The sequence below is a fragment of the Lepeophtheirus salmonis genome, chromosome 7, assembly GCF_016086655.4.
Source record: "Lepeophtheirus salmonis chromosome 7, UVic_Lsal_1.4, whole genome shotgun sequence".
Taxonomy (NCBI): Eukaryota; Metazoa; Arthropoda; class Copepoda; order Siphonostomatoida; family Caligidae; genus Lepeophtheirus; species Lepeophtheirus salmonis.
Window position 1 is genome coordinate 582621 of NC_052137.2, and position 17128 is coordinate 599748.

A 17128-nucleotide genomic window follows, 5' to 3' on the forward strand; every position below is an offset into this window, starting at 1 on the left:
TCAAAATTAACTTCTGATTATATATCTATTCTTTGGCAAATTATCATCAATTTTTATCAACGTGACGGATTAAGGGATCTTTTCTCTTTCTTTTTGGATGAAAAATTGAAAGTTACAATAAAGATAAACAAGAAGCCAACAACTAAATCAACGACCAGTGAGAAGTGTAATCGTTGAAAGAAAAATCTACATTTTTAAATTGCAAATGAGTAATTCTGGCTTTTGCTATTACGGATGCAGATATTTCTAAAAGTAGCATAATCTTGTGATACAAATGCTAGATGCATCTGTCAATATTCAGGTAATATTGTCATCTTATTTGTGAGTCCCGTAATTGAGATATTATTACATATACTTCTAAACCTATTACTTTCTACTCAATAGTGATGTATCCGTCCAAAATGTTGAGTCCTGTCCGTTCCTATCCTAAATCTTAAGGATGCGACTGAATTGATGCAAAAGCCGTCATATTGAACAATCTTTGCTAACACCTCGTTACCATTATTGTATCACGAAACCCCTTCCTCTAAAAAAATACCAAAAATCATTTAGTAGAACTCATTGTTGAGAATTGTTCACAGCTTAAGGAGAATTCATTCAAATTCAACCAATCAACGTTCAGAACACTGATTAGTGTTTTAGTAATTTAATGAAACCTCATGACAGCTTAGCTCCTCACTCCCAAAAAAAGATTCAAATTGTCAGTGACCACATTAATTTTCAGTCTATTTTTTAACATGCTGGCGTACCACATTTTTTTTAACTATGATTAAAGATATCATAGAGGGACAGATGTCATCACAATTAATCTTCCCCAATGTTTATAAGAATAATCAATATTTCCATTAGGCCTAAATTAAAAATAATTGCAAATTATTATCATGCACAAACGTACTTAAAGTTTTACTAAACTAACTAAATTGTTAATCTGAAGTTAATACTTTTGTATAATAAGTTCTAAATCTTAAAGAAGCCACTAAATTGAACACAAAATCCGTCACATTGGGCAATCTTTGTTAATACCTTTATTATATCACGCAATCTTTCCTCTAAAATGGCCTAAAAACAGTTGGTAGTAAGGCAATTATTCCCAATTATAGAATTAAGATTCAATCATTGATAAATTATTCTTCATAGCTTAACAAGAGCTAATTCAAGTCTTCTTGCAATTGTTTTAAAATTTGGTACGTTTTTTTAAGAACCGACAACGTGAAGAAACCTGATTTTAAGTTCTATATACAGTGATACAACCTGACTTCTATAAAACGCCATTGTCCATGTTTTTACCTCGCACACACAAAAATATACAGCGTATTTCGTTGTCAGCTGTCAATTATTCTACTTCTTTTCTCCCAAGATCAGTATTCTAAACGTTGATTGGTTGAGTTAGAATTAGTTATCTTTAAGCTGCAAAATGTTCCGAGAAATTATTGAGCAATAATTTCAAAGTTTGGAAAAATTGGATAACTACCAACTGATTGTGGGCCTTTTCCTGTGTCTTTTCACATGAAAGGTTGTGTTATTTAATCAAGTTTGGTAACTTTTTAGCAATTTATTAATATAAAAGAGATTCAATGTAGTTATTTCCTCACGATGGGTCATAAAATGTAGGTATTAACAAAGAGTTATAACAACGGGATTTTTACCAAAAAGGACTCAAAAATCCTATCCAATCGGCGACCATAAGTATATTTAGGCAAATAAAAACGTAGGCCACAAAGTAATAGTCGATAAACTCTCTAAACGGCATTTTTAATTATAATTTTCGAGTACATAATATAGATCCATAACTATTGCTTATCCAACTTTTATTAAATTCATTTGACAAAGGGCCCTTTGGTTTCTTGAAAAACGGGTTTCCTTTTGCAGGAACTATTGCAAAATAATATGATATTGTTATATATAGATGGAACACATTTATTATATACATATATAAACCATCAACTCTAAATTCTCACATGATGCAAATGCAGCTCTCATCATTAAATATACCTATTTCTATATATAACTTCCAGTACATACGCCTAAAAGGAAATGATAAGATCTATCCACCATGCCCAAATAACAAAAATAATATGTACGCATTCGACAACCTTCGTTAACTCATCAAAGTCGTAGGTGAAGAATACTTATTTAAGTCACATAAATTATATTCTTAAAATACACGTTTTTAAAAATAGATTGACAAATTGTTAAAAGATATTAGGTTTCAACTTTGTCTTAGGGATGATAGTTTCTTGAGGGAGTAGGTTGACCATCCTTCAGCCATAACTAGAATAGAGAAAGAGGGCGGATGATTAATTTAATGCGATACAAAGAGGGCAGGTCATGATTATAAGTAGTCTTAGGTAATACTAAATTGTTGAGTAATAAGTTACTCCGTGGAAAAGTAATTTATTTATAACACTTATAATCCAGAGTAATAATAATACTTTACTTTATATATATTATTTTTCGATATTCCACTAAAAAGATGTACATTGAAATCTGAGCATTTACTAATTCAATAATTAATGATGGTTGAGTGATTGAAACTCATTTATATTTCGATATATTAAAGCATAAACAACTAGTTATAAAACAAAACAAACATGAGCTTACGTTCAAGTTGAGAAAATGACACTTGAACGTGATTGACAAATTTTCATCTGCGCACTCAAAACAGTAAGGCGTCTCCAGGACCTACAGTCTAAGCCGTCAGCAAGTCCGAAACATTGGAGAGGAAGAAGGGCTCTGTCAAAAAGCTCAAGCTGGACCCAGAGGAGTTGAAGAAAACAGCCCAGGTTAATCCCCTCAAGACCATTCAAGAGATCTCGGGGTTTTACAAAAGACTGTCCAGAAAGCAAAAAAGGTAAGGAAAAGAGGCTTATGAGGGCGAACATACCCCTTTTGACACCTTCAATGAAAGAAAACATTCTCCTCCGTTGCAATACTCTTTTGAATGAGTCTTTTGAGTTCTTTTCAACTCTCTTATTACAATTTTGGCCCCTCTACAGCTCTGATGCTAACACCCTCGACTACGCTTTTTGGATACATGTCGACGGGAAGGCCTGCAATATCTGTCAAGTACCTCAAGGGATACGTGTTCTTCCATTTAAGAACTACTGTTCTATAGTATAAGGGTACAAAATGACTCTTTGGTAGTTGTATATAGGGTGTGTTGTTAATATTTTATGAATATTTAGTGCTAGGAGAGTAAAATTTTGATATTTTACAAAGCTACTAGTTTTAGGAAGCTACACAGAAAATCATAGTCAAACTTCATGTTACTGCTAAGAAATCAACTTTCAAAGTTCAAAATGGGTCAAAAAACCCCAGCTATTCACAAAAAAAAATCCAAAATCCAAAGCTGATCAGAAAAAACTGAAATTTTTTGGAAAAAAATTTATAAAATTAAATTTCAAATATATATTTTTTTTTAAATTCTAATATTAAATTTTTCAGAGAAAAATTTCAAAAATCCATAGCTATTCACAGACAATTAAATTTTTTGAAAAAATTTATCAAATATTGAATTTAAGTTTTCTAGTAAGAATCAAAAATTCCTTTATTTATTTTTGATTTCTTTAGGAGGGGGCTACAGTCCCTCCATCCCTCCCCTGCGGACGCCCCTGCTCATGAGTCATGATAGTAAATAAAGAAGTAATCTTACAGTCAATTAAATTTGGACAAAACTTTATCTTGTGGTAGTCAATTTGCCACTTGATTTTAGCGATTGTCATGGGGTAAAATATTTATTTTGAGAATAATAAAGGTGAGTGAAGAAATGATCCGCTAAATAAACGTTATTCAGAGATTTTTTCCGTTAATTGTTCAATTTTTTCAATTCAGGCGCTCAAGAATGAATGGAGATTATGAACAACGTGCATTTCCCACTCAATATCCAAGCTTGGTGTTAAGAGATACAGAACTCTACATGCACATGAAAAGTACTTATTTATTTATTCACGCCAACAGTGCCACTTATCTTTCTATTAATAAATTACTAGAGTAGGTTTGCTCTGCATTGCACCAGGAAATTAAGAAATTAAAAGTAATTTTGAAGTCTTCAGGGAAGAAAAAATATTCAAGTTGAACATTAATTTCGTATTATTATCAAAAATCCTTTGTCTTATTCTCTCTTTAGTTTTTTCTCTTCTAAACCTCCTTGTAAAAAAAAGTGTGCAAAGATACATACCAACATGTAGCGAGAATAATTCTTAGAATTTTCGGTATTTATTTTTTGTTTTATATAAAATACCGTTTGTTAGTCAAAAAAATCGTTTTTAGAAAAGTGCTATTTGAAGGCCGACATGTCTTTAAAAGCCAAAAAAAAGTTGCCAGAACCATTTTTTAGGCCTTAAAATCCTCCATGATAAATTTCAGCAAAATATATATTCACTAGTTTGTGCGTGATTCTTGGACAAATACACAAACACAAACATTCACATATAATATATAAATGACCAAATAGTTCACTCACCTTCTTTATCTACGATATGTCTTAAAGGACGCGTTTCAATATGTCCTCCAGAACTTATTCTACGTGGTGCATCCATTTCACGTTCATAGTCCCCACTTGAGATAATGCTCTCAAGTTTTCTTTTTCTAGGAATATCTGTCATGGATAAAGAGGACTTTCGGGTTGGCCCTGAGGCACACTCTTTAGAGTGTAAGGAGGGCTTGAAAAAAGAGGGAACACCATCACTATTAATCGAAGATATTATCTTTGGACGATATGAATCTGGTATATTGTTCTCACGAAGGATTTCTATGAATAGATAAGGCTATCGATTTACTCATTGTTTATTTATTTATTTTTAATTGTGTAGAGCCATTGATTAATTAGACTTGGACAAAAGAGGAGGGTAGGGTGGGGTCAAATGTATGTATTTTAGTTTTCGGCTTATAACTCCTCAGTTTCAAATATTTTAAATTTTCTATTAGACACATAAATATAGCCCATACTGTCAAACTGTATGAATTTTATCAAATTTATATGATTGATTGTATGTTTTTTTGTGGCTTTGACAAATATTCCTGCAAAAAATGACCTAAATTAAAGTTCCAGAAACTCAAAGACAAAAATTAGATAGAACTTTTTATATATGCTTATTCAATACATTAAATCTTAGAGTTTCAGGATTTTTAGCTATCTAAATTAGGTTACCCAAAAATATCTATATCTATCGTGGGATCAAACGGATCTAATATAAATAAAATGGATTTTATATATGGCTATGTCAACAGTATAACATATAGTATGCCTCAAAAATTGTTTCCAGTACTTCAGTCTTTTCAACCCCGGATTTACTGTATCTTTAGATTAAGATGTTGTTTTCCTGGATATAAATAATAAACGAGAAATGTTTCAAATTTTAAAATGGACAGTAATTGTTTTTTTGTAAATAGACTTCTACGCAAACAGTAATCTGAAGAATAATTCATTTTAGATTCAAAATGTAGGTAAGAGTCATAAAACAAAATACAATGTTTTTTTTCTTTAAAAGAAATCAAATTTTGTTGTTATATACGAAAAAGTATGATACACCCATTTGACCCCACAAATGTGATTAAATGTGTGTGCCTAATATTTAATTATTTTTCAATTACAAACTAATACTACTTATGTGTAATTGATAGCTAAAATATGTCATGTGAACATGGAAACATAAAACATTTAAAAAGTTTATCAAATTTCTTGAGACAAGCCTTCAAATGCTAAAATACACCCATTATATCTGACCCTACACTTTATAGAATGTTATTAAGACAAAATCAGAATGTTGTATCAAATTAAAACAACGATATCTTACCATTTATTAAGCTTAAAGTTTCCTCACAATATTCGTTTTTACTCATATTTTCTTTATTTTTATATTGTCTGTACAGATAAGTTGATGAAGTTCCCTCATATTAATCCTTTCTTGAACACCTTTGTCTTCTGTTTGGTCAATAACTAAGAGAATACATATATGCATTAAAAGGTATACCCCATTACTTTCCTAAAGTAACGATTTAACAAATAACTCATGGGGTTGATCTTTTAAGAAAAATACAAGTCAACAAAAAAATCATTTATTAATTTAAACGCAAAAATGATGTGGAATATATGAGATTGTCTAGAAAATAACTTGATAACATATTTATCTAACAAATGAACAAATTCAAACGAACTCATTTATAGCTATTTTAATTGATGTAATAAGGTAAAATTCAGTCTGAATACACATTACATACATACATGTTAATAATTTTATTTATTAAGATTTTAAGGCATAAATATTTTTGTATAGATTTGAAAGGTTTTGTAGTTTTTCTTTGAATAGAGTTCCGTTCTTATTTTTACTCATGGTATTATGCGTTTTGGATTTATAATTATTCTGAATACAATAACTCAATAAATACTAAAACTAAACTCTTGTTGAGATGTTATTGGGTTATTAATTTAATTTTTAACTACTAGACAATTTCATTTGGTATAATATTTACAATTTATTTTTTGAGGATAATACATTCTTTAATTTTTATCGTAACTAAACATCAAATATTAAAATTACCATTCTTAGTTTTATATTTTTTGAACGTGTATGGGGGATTAAGGGCAGGAAAATTGTCCTCCGAAAATTACCCGCAATTATACTACATTTATAGTTATTTATTTAGTGATTTGCAGGCTTATAAGTGATCAGGAAAAAATTGCGATCCGATCAAGAATTGTGATCAGAAATTTATAGCGATATAACTATATAACGATCAGGGTCATTTGAGATCAGTAATCCGATCAATTTAATTACGATCACATTCAAATATACAATTTCTTTATATGCATATACCTTTTTAACTTAAATAAACGATTTATACACCTTTTTCAAATGTATTTATTTACAATAATAATAAATAAAAAATACATACATAATCTACATAAATCATTTCTCTTCTAGATCTTCATTTTACATTATCAGGAGCTGCTTCTCAAATTTGTGATTCCTCAGCCTCTATTTAGTCCTCCTCAAGATCTGTGTGGCCTTGACGAACAAACGTTCGCTGTTGCCACTACTCAGTAGGCCAAGACATGAATATAATATAGTATTTCATGGCCAAGATCATTTCTAGACCTTCAAAGTCATGCGCCAGGTATCTTTCCACTTCCTGCTTGGCCGTATCCATATTTTTGGGGCATTTGTTGAAGAAATTACTCTCCTTCTGCACATCCTGAGACAACTGGCTGGACGGCTGATCTTCAAATAAGGTGGTCTCCTCTAGAATGAACTTTTTTGCTGTTTCTTAAGTCTCTTCAGTAAGAAAGGATACATTGAATTGAGGTAGATAAGCTGAAATGTAATTTTGTACAAATTGATCGGATTGCAATTTCTTTGCTATTTCTGTTGCGATATAGAGATAAAGATCAGGACCAATTGCGATACTGCAATCAAATATATATTATCGTCATACCACAACTGATCGCCGATCCGAAAAAAACTCTGATCATCAAGCCTGCCAATTTGTAACATCTCAAATGACTCTGAGCCATTTAAGGATCTGTCGATGGTTTTCCCATCTGCATAAATAGGTGACAATAAAATTACTTTCTCTGTCTTCCGAATTGCAACCAAGACACACAGGATTTGTGTTGAACAACCGTGGCCTCCCCTATCGAATCGCCTATACTCTAGATCAACAGATTGTAAAGTATAAAATTGAGGTTCTTGAAGCAGGTTGAAAACCACCACTTCAAGAACCATAAAGGCTCCGTCCTAATTTCCCAATTTATTTTTATAATGGCAGCTTCGACGATTGCTATCTTCCGAGTGGTTCATTAGAATCTGAACACTTTGAATTTTAAACTTCAACAAGATATAATTTATTAATCAAAAATATAATCTTAACAAATTATTTCTATAAATAGATGTGGCTTACCTCTCCTAATCAATAATGTAGCCGCCTTTAGCGGCAAAACCCCTGGCACCCGCTCTGGATGTAGTTCTATATCATGGCATCCCAGTGCTGGCTGACAGTGGCTTTGAGGGTCTAAGCATTTGAATGACGGACACTGCAAGCCTTCTGTTCGACATGCACTCAATAGGTTTAGTCAAATGGTTTGCCATCAGGGCTCTAGGGGGCCAAAAGTGCCAAAAAAGATTTCAAAAGACTCACTCAAAACAGTCTTAAAATGGAGGAGATGGGTTTCTTTCATTGCTGGTGCTAAAAGTGGATTCTCCACCCTCGCCAAGCTCTTTCCACCCACTTTTATAGCTCTCTGGCCAGTCTAGTGTAAAACCCTGATATCTCTTGCATAACCCCACATGGACTTGAGGGGATTGGCCTGGGTTGTTTTATTTAACTCCTCCGTGTCCAATGTGGTCTTTTTGACTAAGCCTTTCCTTTTTTTCCCAACATTTCTGACTTGCTGACGGTGTAGCTGGAGACGCCCAACTGCTTGGAGTGTGCGAATGGAAATTGGTAGATTTCGTTCAAGCGTCATTTTCTCGAGTTGTACATAAGATAAAGAACTCAGGTTTGTTTTGTTTTGTCAATGAATTCTTAAATATCTAAAAATTCATTGCTTTAACTTATCGAAATATGAATTAATTTTAGTCACTCTACCTTCATTATTTATTGATTTAGTATGTGTTCAGATTTCAAGCAGATACCCGGTATATTCAATGGTTTTTCTGCGGATGGAAAACTATATAAGGATCCTTAGACGGGACAGCCCCATCTGTAGAAGAAGCACTACATAAATAATATAATTGCGGGCGATTTTCCACAAATAGCAAATTTTCCTACGGATAATCTTCGCAGAGCCCTTTTGACACACGCATATATCGGAATGATGCTAGTATCTTCGAAACTATGGATAACGTCGCAATAATTTAATTAAAGATCTTCAAATTAATTTGGGGAAAAAAGAAAAAAGAAATTTAAATTTATTTGTATTTTTAACTGAAGATAACTATTCAGTCTGGTGTTTTTTCTCGTCTTCATCAAATCAAAAAAAAATTTATTCAATTAAATTTTAACTACATTCAGTTTTTTTTAATACTATATAGAATGATTAAGATAGAGTCTCCTTCGAATTAATTAGACTTATCTACTTTTTAACTTGATTGGATTTTCTATGAGGTTTGTTTCAAATTTCGAAATGAAAACTAATTTACCAAAACGATAAATAGTATAACTAAATTGATTTACGTTTGGTCATAAAGAATAAAGTGTCAGCATTTTGGATGGGTCTTATATATAGGTACTGGATCAAAAACTTTGAGATGGGCACAATATACAATACTTATCTCAAAATTAAATATTGTTGCGCATCATCTGTAGTAAGATAATAAATTTTCTATAAAATAGTTCCAGAATACGGTTAAATGATTAATTAATGGGCATAATCAACTTAAAAATGCAGAAACAGTTGTACATGTCACAACACTAAAATAACTACATAAACAGGAGTTATTAAGATATTCAGTCTCATAAAATTTCGCCAGTCCTAAATTTGATCATAATTGTCGTCGAATTTACTGAAATTATACTCAATCAAAATTTAAAAATCCATATTCTGTAATTTCTCAATTAGTGTATCATTTTCTAACTTCATTCTCACATTGTGATACAGTATAAATATAATATTTTGTAGTGGGGGGAGCACAAACCCATCTTGAACAAAAATCAAGAAAGGGGAAATGTGACCGTCAGCAACAAAGTAAGCATTAATGATTTTTCTCAAAATAGAATGTAGATTACATATTATGCATTCTCCAGTGAAGAATCCGCAATTGCTATAAACAATTTTTTCTTATTAATTTTTGGAGGTACCGCAAGTTGCAATCCAAGTAGCCAAAATTGATCGTCAAAACAGAATAATGATAAAATGTTAGATTTTATTTGAAAGGCAATATCGGGGCCAATATAAGTCTCTTCAATCAGATAAAGGGGGTAAACTACAGTTAAAATTCTTGGGTATCTTTAATCATCTCACAAATTCGAACCCAAAACCCAAAAAAGTCCAAAATAGGTATATGAAATATTTACCGGTATGTTTTTAAGTAAAATCATAATTTGGGATTTTCTTGATTTCTGTTCAAGTTAGTTTTTATGCTGACGCACCACTATGTCCAATCTATGATTTTAAGTCTTATATTATACATACAACCCAATATACAGACATGTATATAGTCGATTACTCAAATTTCTGGAATGAATCTACATACTCAAGAATTTTAGCTAGTTTAGCAGACTACTTACGAACCTCCATTAGATACGTAAAACTTCATTGGGCCCTCATTCAAATAAAATGTTCTTATATTACTTGACAATTAATTTTTTCTATTTAGCAAATTGCAACTTGTAACCTGTAGGTGGATTAATCAGAATCATTTGCTAATAGAAATTGACAATGTAATCAAGATTCGTTCTTTAGAAAAATCCTTCCTGCTTGCTTTAGTGATGTCCCACTTATATGCAAATGAAGCTATGCGCGAATGTTGACAGTGAGCACAGAAACATCCAAAAACTTTCTATAATATTTATGCAAATGAAGATAAGCGCGAATGACAACAGTGAAGACAGAATCTGATCCAAAAACATTCTATAATATTGTTTTTCCTCTTATCCATGAGTAGATATGCATTCCTTATATGTTAAAATAATTGAGATGAACTGATGTTCCAATTTACAACTATCTGAATATTCCACAACTTAGATCCCTGACTTTAAAAATCCAATCCAAAAACATATTATAAAAAAACAAAACAGGACATATATTTAGATAGATAAAATGTCATTCAATGGTCATAATCAACAAGAAATATCGTCATACTATTATAATTCAGAACGACTGAAAACTACAAATTAGTCACTACATGTAAATATCATTTAAATAAAAAGAAGAGTCATTTGAAGACTGCTTCTTAATAACCATTACTAGACTTGCATTGACGAAGGGCCTCATTGAATCCCTCGCACAAAGTGATGTCAGACTGACCCTGGGCACATTGAATAAATTGCTTAATTTCCCAGGCACAAGGACCAGTTGGCTCATTAGGTTGAGCTTGATTTGGTTGATAGGATTGCTGTGCTGGTGGAGGAGCGGCCGCTTGAGTGTCAGAGCTACTTCCAGATCCAGAGAAGGCTCCAGTAATAGCACTACCAGCAACGTGACCAATGGTGGAACCCACGGCAACTCCTCCAGCTGTAGCAGCCATCTGAAAAATAGATAATATAGTATTAATGCTTTTTTTATGATGAATGACCAGTGTTGTGTCGATCCTTATTTAGGACAGCGGTCCTATTCAGTTCAGTCTCGGTGTGGTCCAGTCCTAAAACTTTAAAAAATCAAGTTGGATCCTTTATAACTTTACTCAACTTTACGATAGGACCGATCCTAAGACTGAACTGAATATATAAAGACTGACACAACATTGTTTATGTCCCATTTTGGGGTTAATATTTTATCTTCCTGCACTAAGACCTTGGTTCTGCAGCATAGTTGAAAAAAGCTGACTTTCAGCAATTTAAAGTTTTGGGGATTAAATTGACCATTTATAAGCGTCTTCTACTATCCTAAATATCATACTATGAGTCAAAAATGGTACTTTTAAGAATTTGGTGCATCAGTAAAAAAATATATACATATCCTTAATAATTTAAGGAGTCAAGGAAGCAATCAATGATTTGCAATTTTCCTATTTTATTAAAGATAAAGAGAAGTAATATAGCAAAATTCAATCCTAGTTTAGTGATTGTTAGACAAAAAGGAGGAATCTGAGATGCTTCTTTCAACTTTTTGATTGTCCCCAGCATATAAAACCAATATCCTAGGGAAATATATGTTCGGGTTAAATATACGAGACAGTCTAATGCATATATATCATGAGTAATAATGGTTTTTGTCTCTATTATTTCGTTATTTACTTAAATATGCTATATAACAAGTAATTTAGGTTAAAGATCGCTTTGTACCTTGTCCCAAGAGCACATTACATATGTACAAATAAAGCAATCATATGTGATGTCCCGAGAATATAACTTTTGAATGTACATGAAGATTTCCTTATGAGCCCATAACTAACAACAAACGCCTTGCTTTCCTTTCAATAACATGTTCCGTTATATAACATACAAGCATTATATAAACTAGAGTATAAATGATAAAAAATCATCATCGTTTCTATATTATTGAAAAGAACGTGATAAAAAAATTCTTAAAACTCCACTAATTAACTCTTTTAATCATTAAAACAACAGTAGAATCTGCTTCATGTATTGTTTGAAATTGCAATTAAAAAAGTCCCAAATTAGTTATATAATAGAATAGAGGGTTGTCACTGACGTCAGTAGCTGCATCATAATTAAAGAAGGCCCCATTTAGGGGCTCAACGTTGACATTTTACTACATAAATGAACAAATGTCTAGCAAATCTTTATTACACAAATGGCTTTATGAATAAAAAGGCATTCATTTCTGCTTAGAATACAACTTGATCCCAATTATCAAATGTGATGTTTGAATATAATCAAAGTAATTAGTACTGAAAATCCCTATAAAATGGCTAGATTTCGTAGGGTGAGAGCCAAATTGGCTTAACTCAAATATTTACTTTACATAATTAAGCTTAGAAACTCGATTTTTTCGTTATGAATAATGGAGTTTTCCAATTTTTACAAAGAAATGTATCTGAGAAATGCATTTTAAGAGTCTGAATTTCTTTGTTTTAATAAGTATTATTAATAAATATTAGACTTCAAGGATGACATAATGTCATTTTAAAGTTATGGCACTCAAACCCGGATTTGTACAATTATTGTTTTTAGATTAGGGATGAGTAAAGTAGGATAATTAGAGAGAAATATATTATTCCTTCCATTTGAATAGTTAACTTTTATCTACACTATAGAAATACGATGTAATTACACATGTTAAATGCATTTTAGGATAGGATATATAATATAACTAGGCAATGGAGGGATATTTATTTGATAGAGGTTAAAGGTTTACGTCCTTTTATTATTTGCTAACTTCTCACTTTAACATCCAATAATGGACTATTTTCCTTCATATGAATGAAAAGGGGTTTTAATTGATAACAAACTGCGTTATTTGTGCCTCCAAAATGGCTGCCATCAACAAACATGCTGACATGGTATGACAACACTTTAGAGCGGACATATTTTGAGGGTCTTTAAGAGATCCAGTTTAAGCAGGTTCTACTATAATTATAATATATTTTATATTTGCGATTTAAGGATGAGATGGATCAAAACCATGGGCATTGTTAGCAGCATGACAAAAATCTGGAACCGGCTCTCGAGGCACTTGGATCCATAAAGAGACGTGGACAGCTTTGAGCCCGGAGCAACGTGACAAATCCTTTTTACACAAAGACAGAAATGAGAATCACCTGCTTAAACATAGAGGGTTGCTGAGGTTGAGCCGCCATGGGAGCACTCATGGGAGCAGATGCTGGAGCGGCCATGGGCACATTCCTTGATGGTGGTGGTGGAGGAGGAGCAGCAGCTCTTGGAGGTGAAGAAGCAAAAGCTCTTGGGGGAGAAGCAGCACGTCCACGGCGAGGCATTACGAATGGATTGTAAAAGTATACTGTGAAGAGGAATAAATCTAAATGATGAATAAACGAAACAATATGGCGTAATACACTTTTATAAGAAGCTACTTCTAGCTGAAACTTCGAGTAAATTCTTCCTTTTCTGCTCTTTTCCTTTATTTCCTTTCAGTCAGAGTAATGTTGCCAACTGTGTCATGACGCTTTTATAAAATATATATATTATATGTAATATGTAGGTGTACAAGTTGCAACTCCTTCGTCTTACAATGCATTATTTAACTACAACGTGGCTTATCCTAATGACCAACTATACATTGATACTAAGATTTCATTTAAATCTATTCAAATGACATGGTCAATAGGTATTTATAAGTCATATAACACTGCGCGTTTTTACTTTGTTATAATATGCCACAGAATACTTCTATTTTAGTAATATCTATTAAAATAGTCAAAAATGACATTTCATTAATATATTGATCATCCATGAAATATTCAAATTTTGCGTTATCCTCATCCCAAGTACCGTAAATCTTTCATTTAAAATGATTTGAATCACACTTAGTAGTAGCAACTTGTACAACTTGCATATACAAGTTACAACTTGTACAGAAGATATATAATGGAAATAATTACTTAAAGAATTTATTATATAATACTTAATAACTCTATAAACTTTGATTGTATCCTTAAAATGATAAAATTTTAATAAGGAAGATTTTAGCCACACGAATTATTACCGTTTCTTTGTGTAAAAGGATTGATAGGGGTTGGGAGTTGGCAATTGCAAATTAGAGCGTTTTCATGTGACGTCAACATAGCTAATGTTGGTCATTTTGGGGGTCTAAAAAACAAGTTTGTTAATTATAGTACTCCTTTTTCATTCATATTAAGGAAAATAGTCAACCATGTCAAAATGGCAAGTTAACAAATGAAAGCACTTCGATGATTTCATTAATAATTGAAAATGTTACCTGCACAAATTATTATCATTTCTTTAATTTTATAAAATGATGAGCTACATATACGAGATATTAATTAAATAACTTTGTATTCATTTGAACAAGACACATTGTTTTTATAATACTTAATTTTATGATTTTTCTTCTTTTCAAAATGGAGTGCAAATCTAGTTTAAACTCCATTAATAATAATAGTCTTGTCATTGAGTAGAAGTTATCTTGCTGACATTGATCTCGACATAATCATATTGTAAAAATTATAATAAATAGGTACTTTGCATTACAAAACAAAGCACTAAATATTTTCATTCAACATCATCGTGACACTTCAAAAAATAGTGTAACAAAGGAAGAAATAGATTAGAAAACGTACTTTCATGAATTTAAATAGAAAATAAACCATGACTCGAATTTTGAAGAAAAATAATTCAAAAGTAGTGTAACTAATGAATGACTTATGGTATTTTAGTAATGCAGACAAACTAAAGTAGCTTTATTGCAGACTGATGCTCAGTGATGCCTAAAATATGTCCCTCCGGTATGAAAAAATAAAAAAAACGGAATATGAACGAGGTAATCCTGACAATTTGAAGAATGTTGCGAGATAAACTCAGGGTCCAAAAAGGACTTACACTTATAACCCCTCTTCAAAAATGGGATAATAATGAAAACAGCTTTGAAAAAAAACAATGTTCAGACTGCAAATTAAAAATAGCTGCTCCCACTTTTGAGGAAATATTTATAAACCTTTGACTAATAACATCTTTTACATATTGTTCTGATATACTAGGTCGAGGAAAAAGTAATTTTGTATTTACCGCCTTTTTTTAAACTAAATGTATCTTGTTCATTATTAGTCACATCGGATCATACGATAAAGCACTGTGAAGGTGTGTGTGTATACTAGAAACGCTTTTGCACAGTATTTCGGTTGCCCAGTTAAGTTCTGAATTGTTGTGCGTCGAGTATGGAGGTCTCAAAGGAAGAAAGTTGCCATATTTTATATTTTTACTACCTGAAAACGAAAAACGCTTCTAAAGCGACCAAGAAAATTTGCAATGTATACGGGGCCGACACTCTTTGGTTCATGTTGCACAACAATGGATCGATCGATTTTGTTCTGGTGTAGTAGATGTGAATGATGGGTACCCCACTAGCAGGCCATTTGTCGAAAATGTGGATAAAATTCTGGAAAATATCGAAATAGACCGTCATATTAGGAGTTGTAGAATCCCCCAAGAGCTGAACATTGATCATAAAACAGTTTGGAACAATTTGCAGAAGGTTGGATACAAGAAGAAAATCGAATAGGAGAGGAATCATGGTTCATCAAGACAATATTAATATAGGTTATTAATATATTTATAATTTGAAGGATGACACCGTCGAATTTCCTTGCAAGCTGCTTCATGCCATCCAGTTCTCGGGAAGTTTCTCGAACTTTAAAGGGATGAAGAAAACTTGATGCGCATAGAAATCATTCAACAACTTGCAGTTCATCCTCCGCCTGTTCAAAGAAGACGATATCGTGATTGTAACCAACATATTGTGACTATATTATGTGATTATGAGAATCATGGAAATTTTGATAAAATTGATATATGTTTATGTTTTTCTATTATCTCATGTTTATATTTGCTGTTAATTTAGAAAACATATGAAAATACAAAGTTAATAGAAAATAGATATGCAAAAAAATTGACTTACTTTATCTTTTTGACTATTTATTTGAAATTGGTTTATTAATATAGGTGGGAATTCACAATGGGGGAATTCTCCAGGGGAAATTTTCCGGGAAGCCAGATAACGCCAGGCAGCACACATCTTTGATCACGCACCAGAAGCTCCCGGAGATCGGATGAGAAGTTCTTATGCATCCACCCTACAGTGAAGACCCGGCACTTAGTAACTACTAAGTTAGTTTCTACGAGAAAGGCATTATGAAGTTGGATTCTCGTTGACAGTAAATAATCGAACAAAACTGGGCATACTTGGCTTAAATTGGATGATTGTAATAAAGTGAAAAATACGAAATTTCTTTTTCCTCAACCTAATATAATCAAACTATAGAGTAGGGAATAAAAAACTTTCAGCAGCATTTAATTACGAGGTGTCACTGCGCAACCAAACGACAGCTGAAATAAAAATTAACCAGTTTTGTTTCAATACATGACTCTAAGTATAAAAATGTTGAAAGACGAACAAACAAGGTAACGTGTCTGCAATTTCCTCCGCACCTGTGTCAGTCCCGAAAAGGCTGCAGAGACCGTTGGCATATCTATCCGGACTGCCTATGGCTATAACATAAAGAAGTTTAATACAAGCACATACAGCCAAGAAGAACCAATTCTTCTGCAGCAACTCAAGTCACTCTAGAGCACCTCGTCTCTGCTCTTCGAGTGATTAAATCTGATCTTCGTGGAAAAATATAAGAAGATCTTTTTGATTATCTTATAATCATTATGATATCATTTTTGTGAGGAAAAAAACAACAAACGAACGCGAGGAGAAACGACAGAGAGACATATGGAATTACAGAATTCAGACCCTTGTTACATACCACACGGTGTTATCTCGCTAACACAAAAATACCCTATGTATTTTGTTGTTTGCTGTCGA

At 32.2% G+C, this 17128-nt stretch overlaps 2 protein-coding genes across 2 annotated transcripts; both read right to left on the bottom strand.

Moving 5' to 3' along the window:
- Positions 1 to 2142: 2142 nt before the first annotated feature.
- LOC121121747 (uncharacterized) lies at positions 2143 to 5995 on the bottom strand. Its single transcript, XM_040716725.2, has 3 exons — positions 5796 to 5995; positions 4463 to 4750; positions 2143 to 2271 (listed from the first exon to the last, which is right to left on the bottom strand). The coding sequence occupies exons 1-3, from the start codon at positions 5839 to 5841 to the stop codon at positions 2210 to 2212; spliced, it is 396 nt and encodes a 131-aa protein (XP_040572659.1). The 5' UTR covers positions 5842 to 5995; the 3' UTR covers positions 2143 to 2209.
- Positions 5996 to 10790: 4795 nt separating this feature from the next.
- Chchd2 (Coiled-coil-helix-coiled-coil-helix domain containing 2) lies at positions 10791 to 13703 on the bottom strand. Its single transcript, XM_040716407.2, has 2 exons — positions 13383 to 13703; positions 10791 to 11186 (listed from the first exon to the last, which is right to left on the bottom strand). The coding sequence occupies exons 1-2, from the start codon at positions 13557 to 13559 to the stop codon at positions 10893 to 10895; spliced, it is 471 nt and encodes a 156-aa protein (XP_040572341.1). The 5' UTR covers positions 13560 to 13703; the 3' UTR covers positions 10791 to 10892.
- Between the last annotated feature and the right edge of the window lie 3425 nt (positions 13704 to 17128).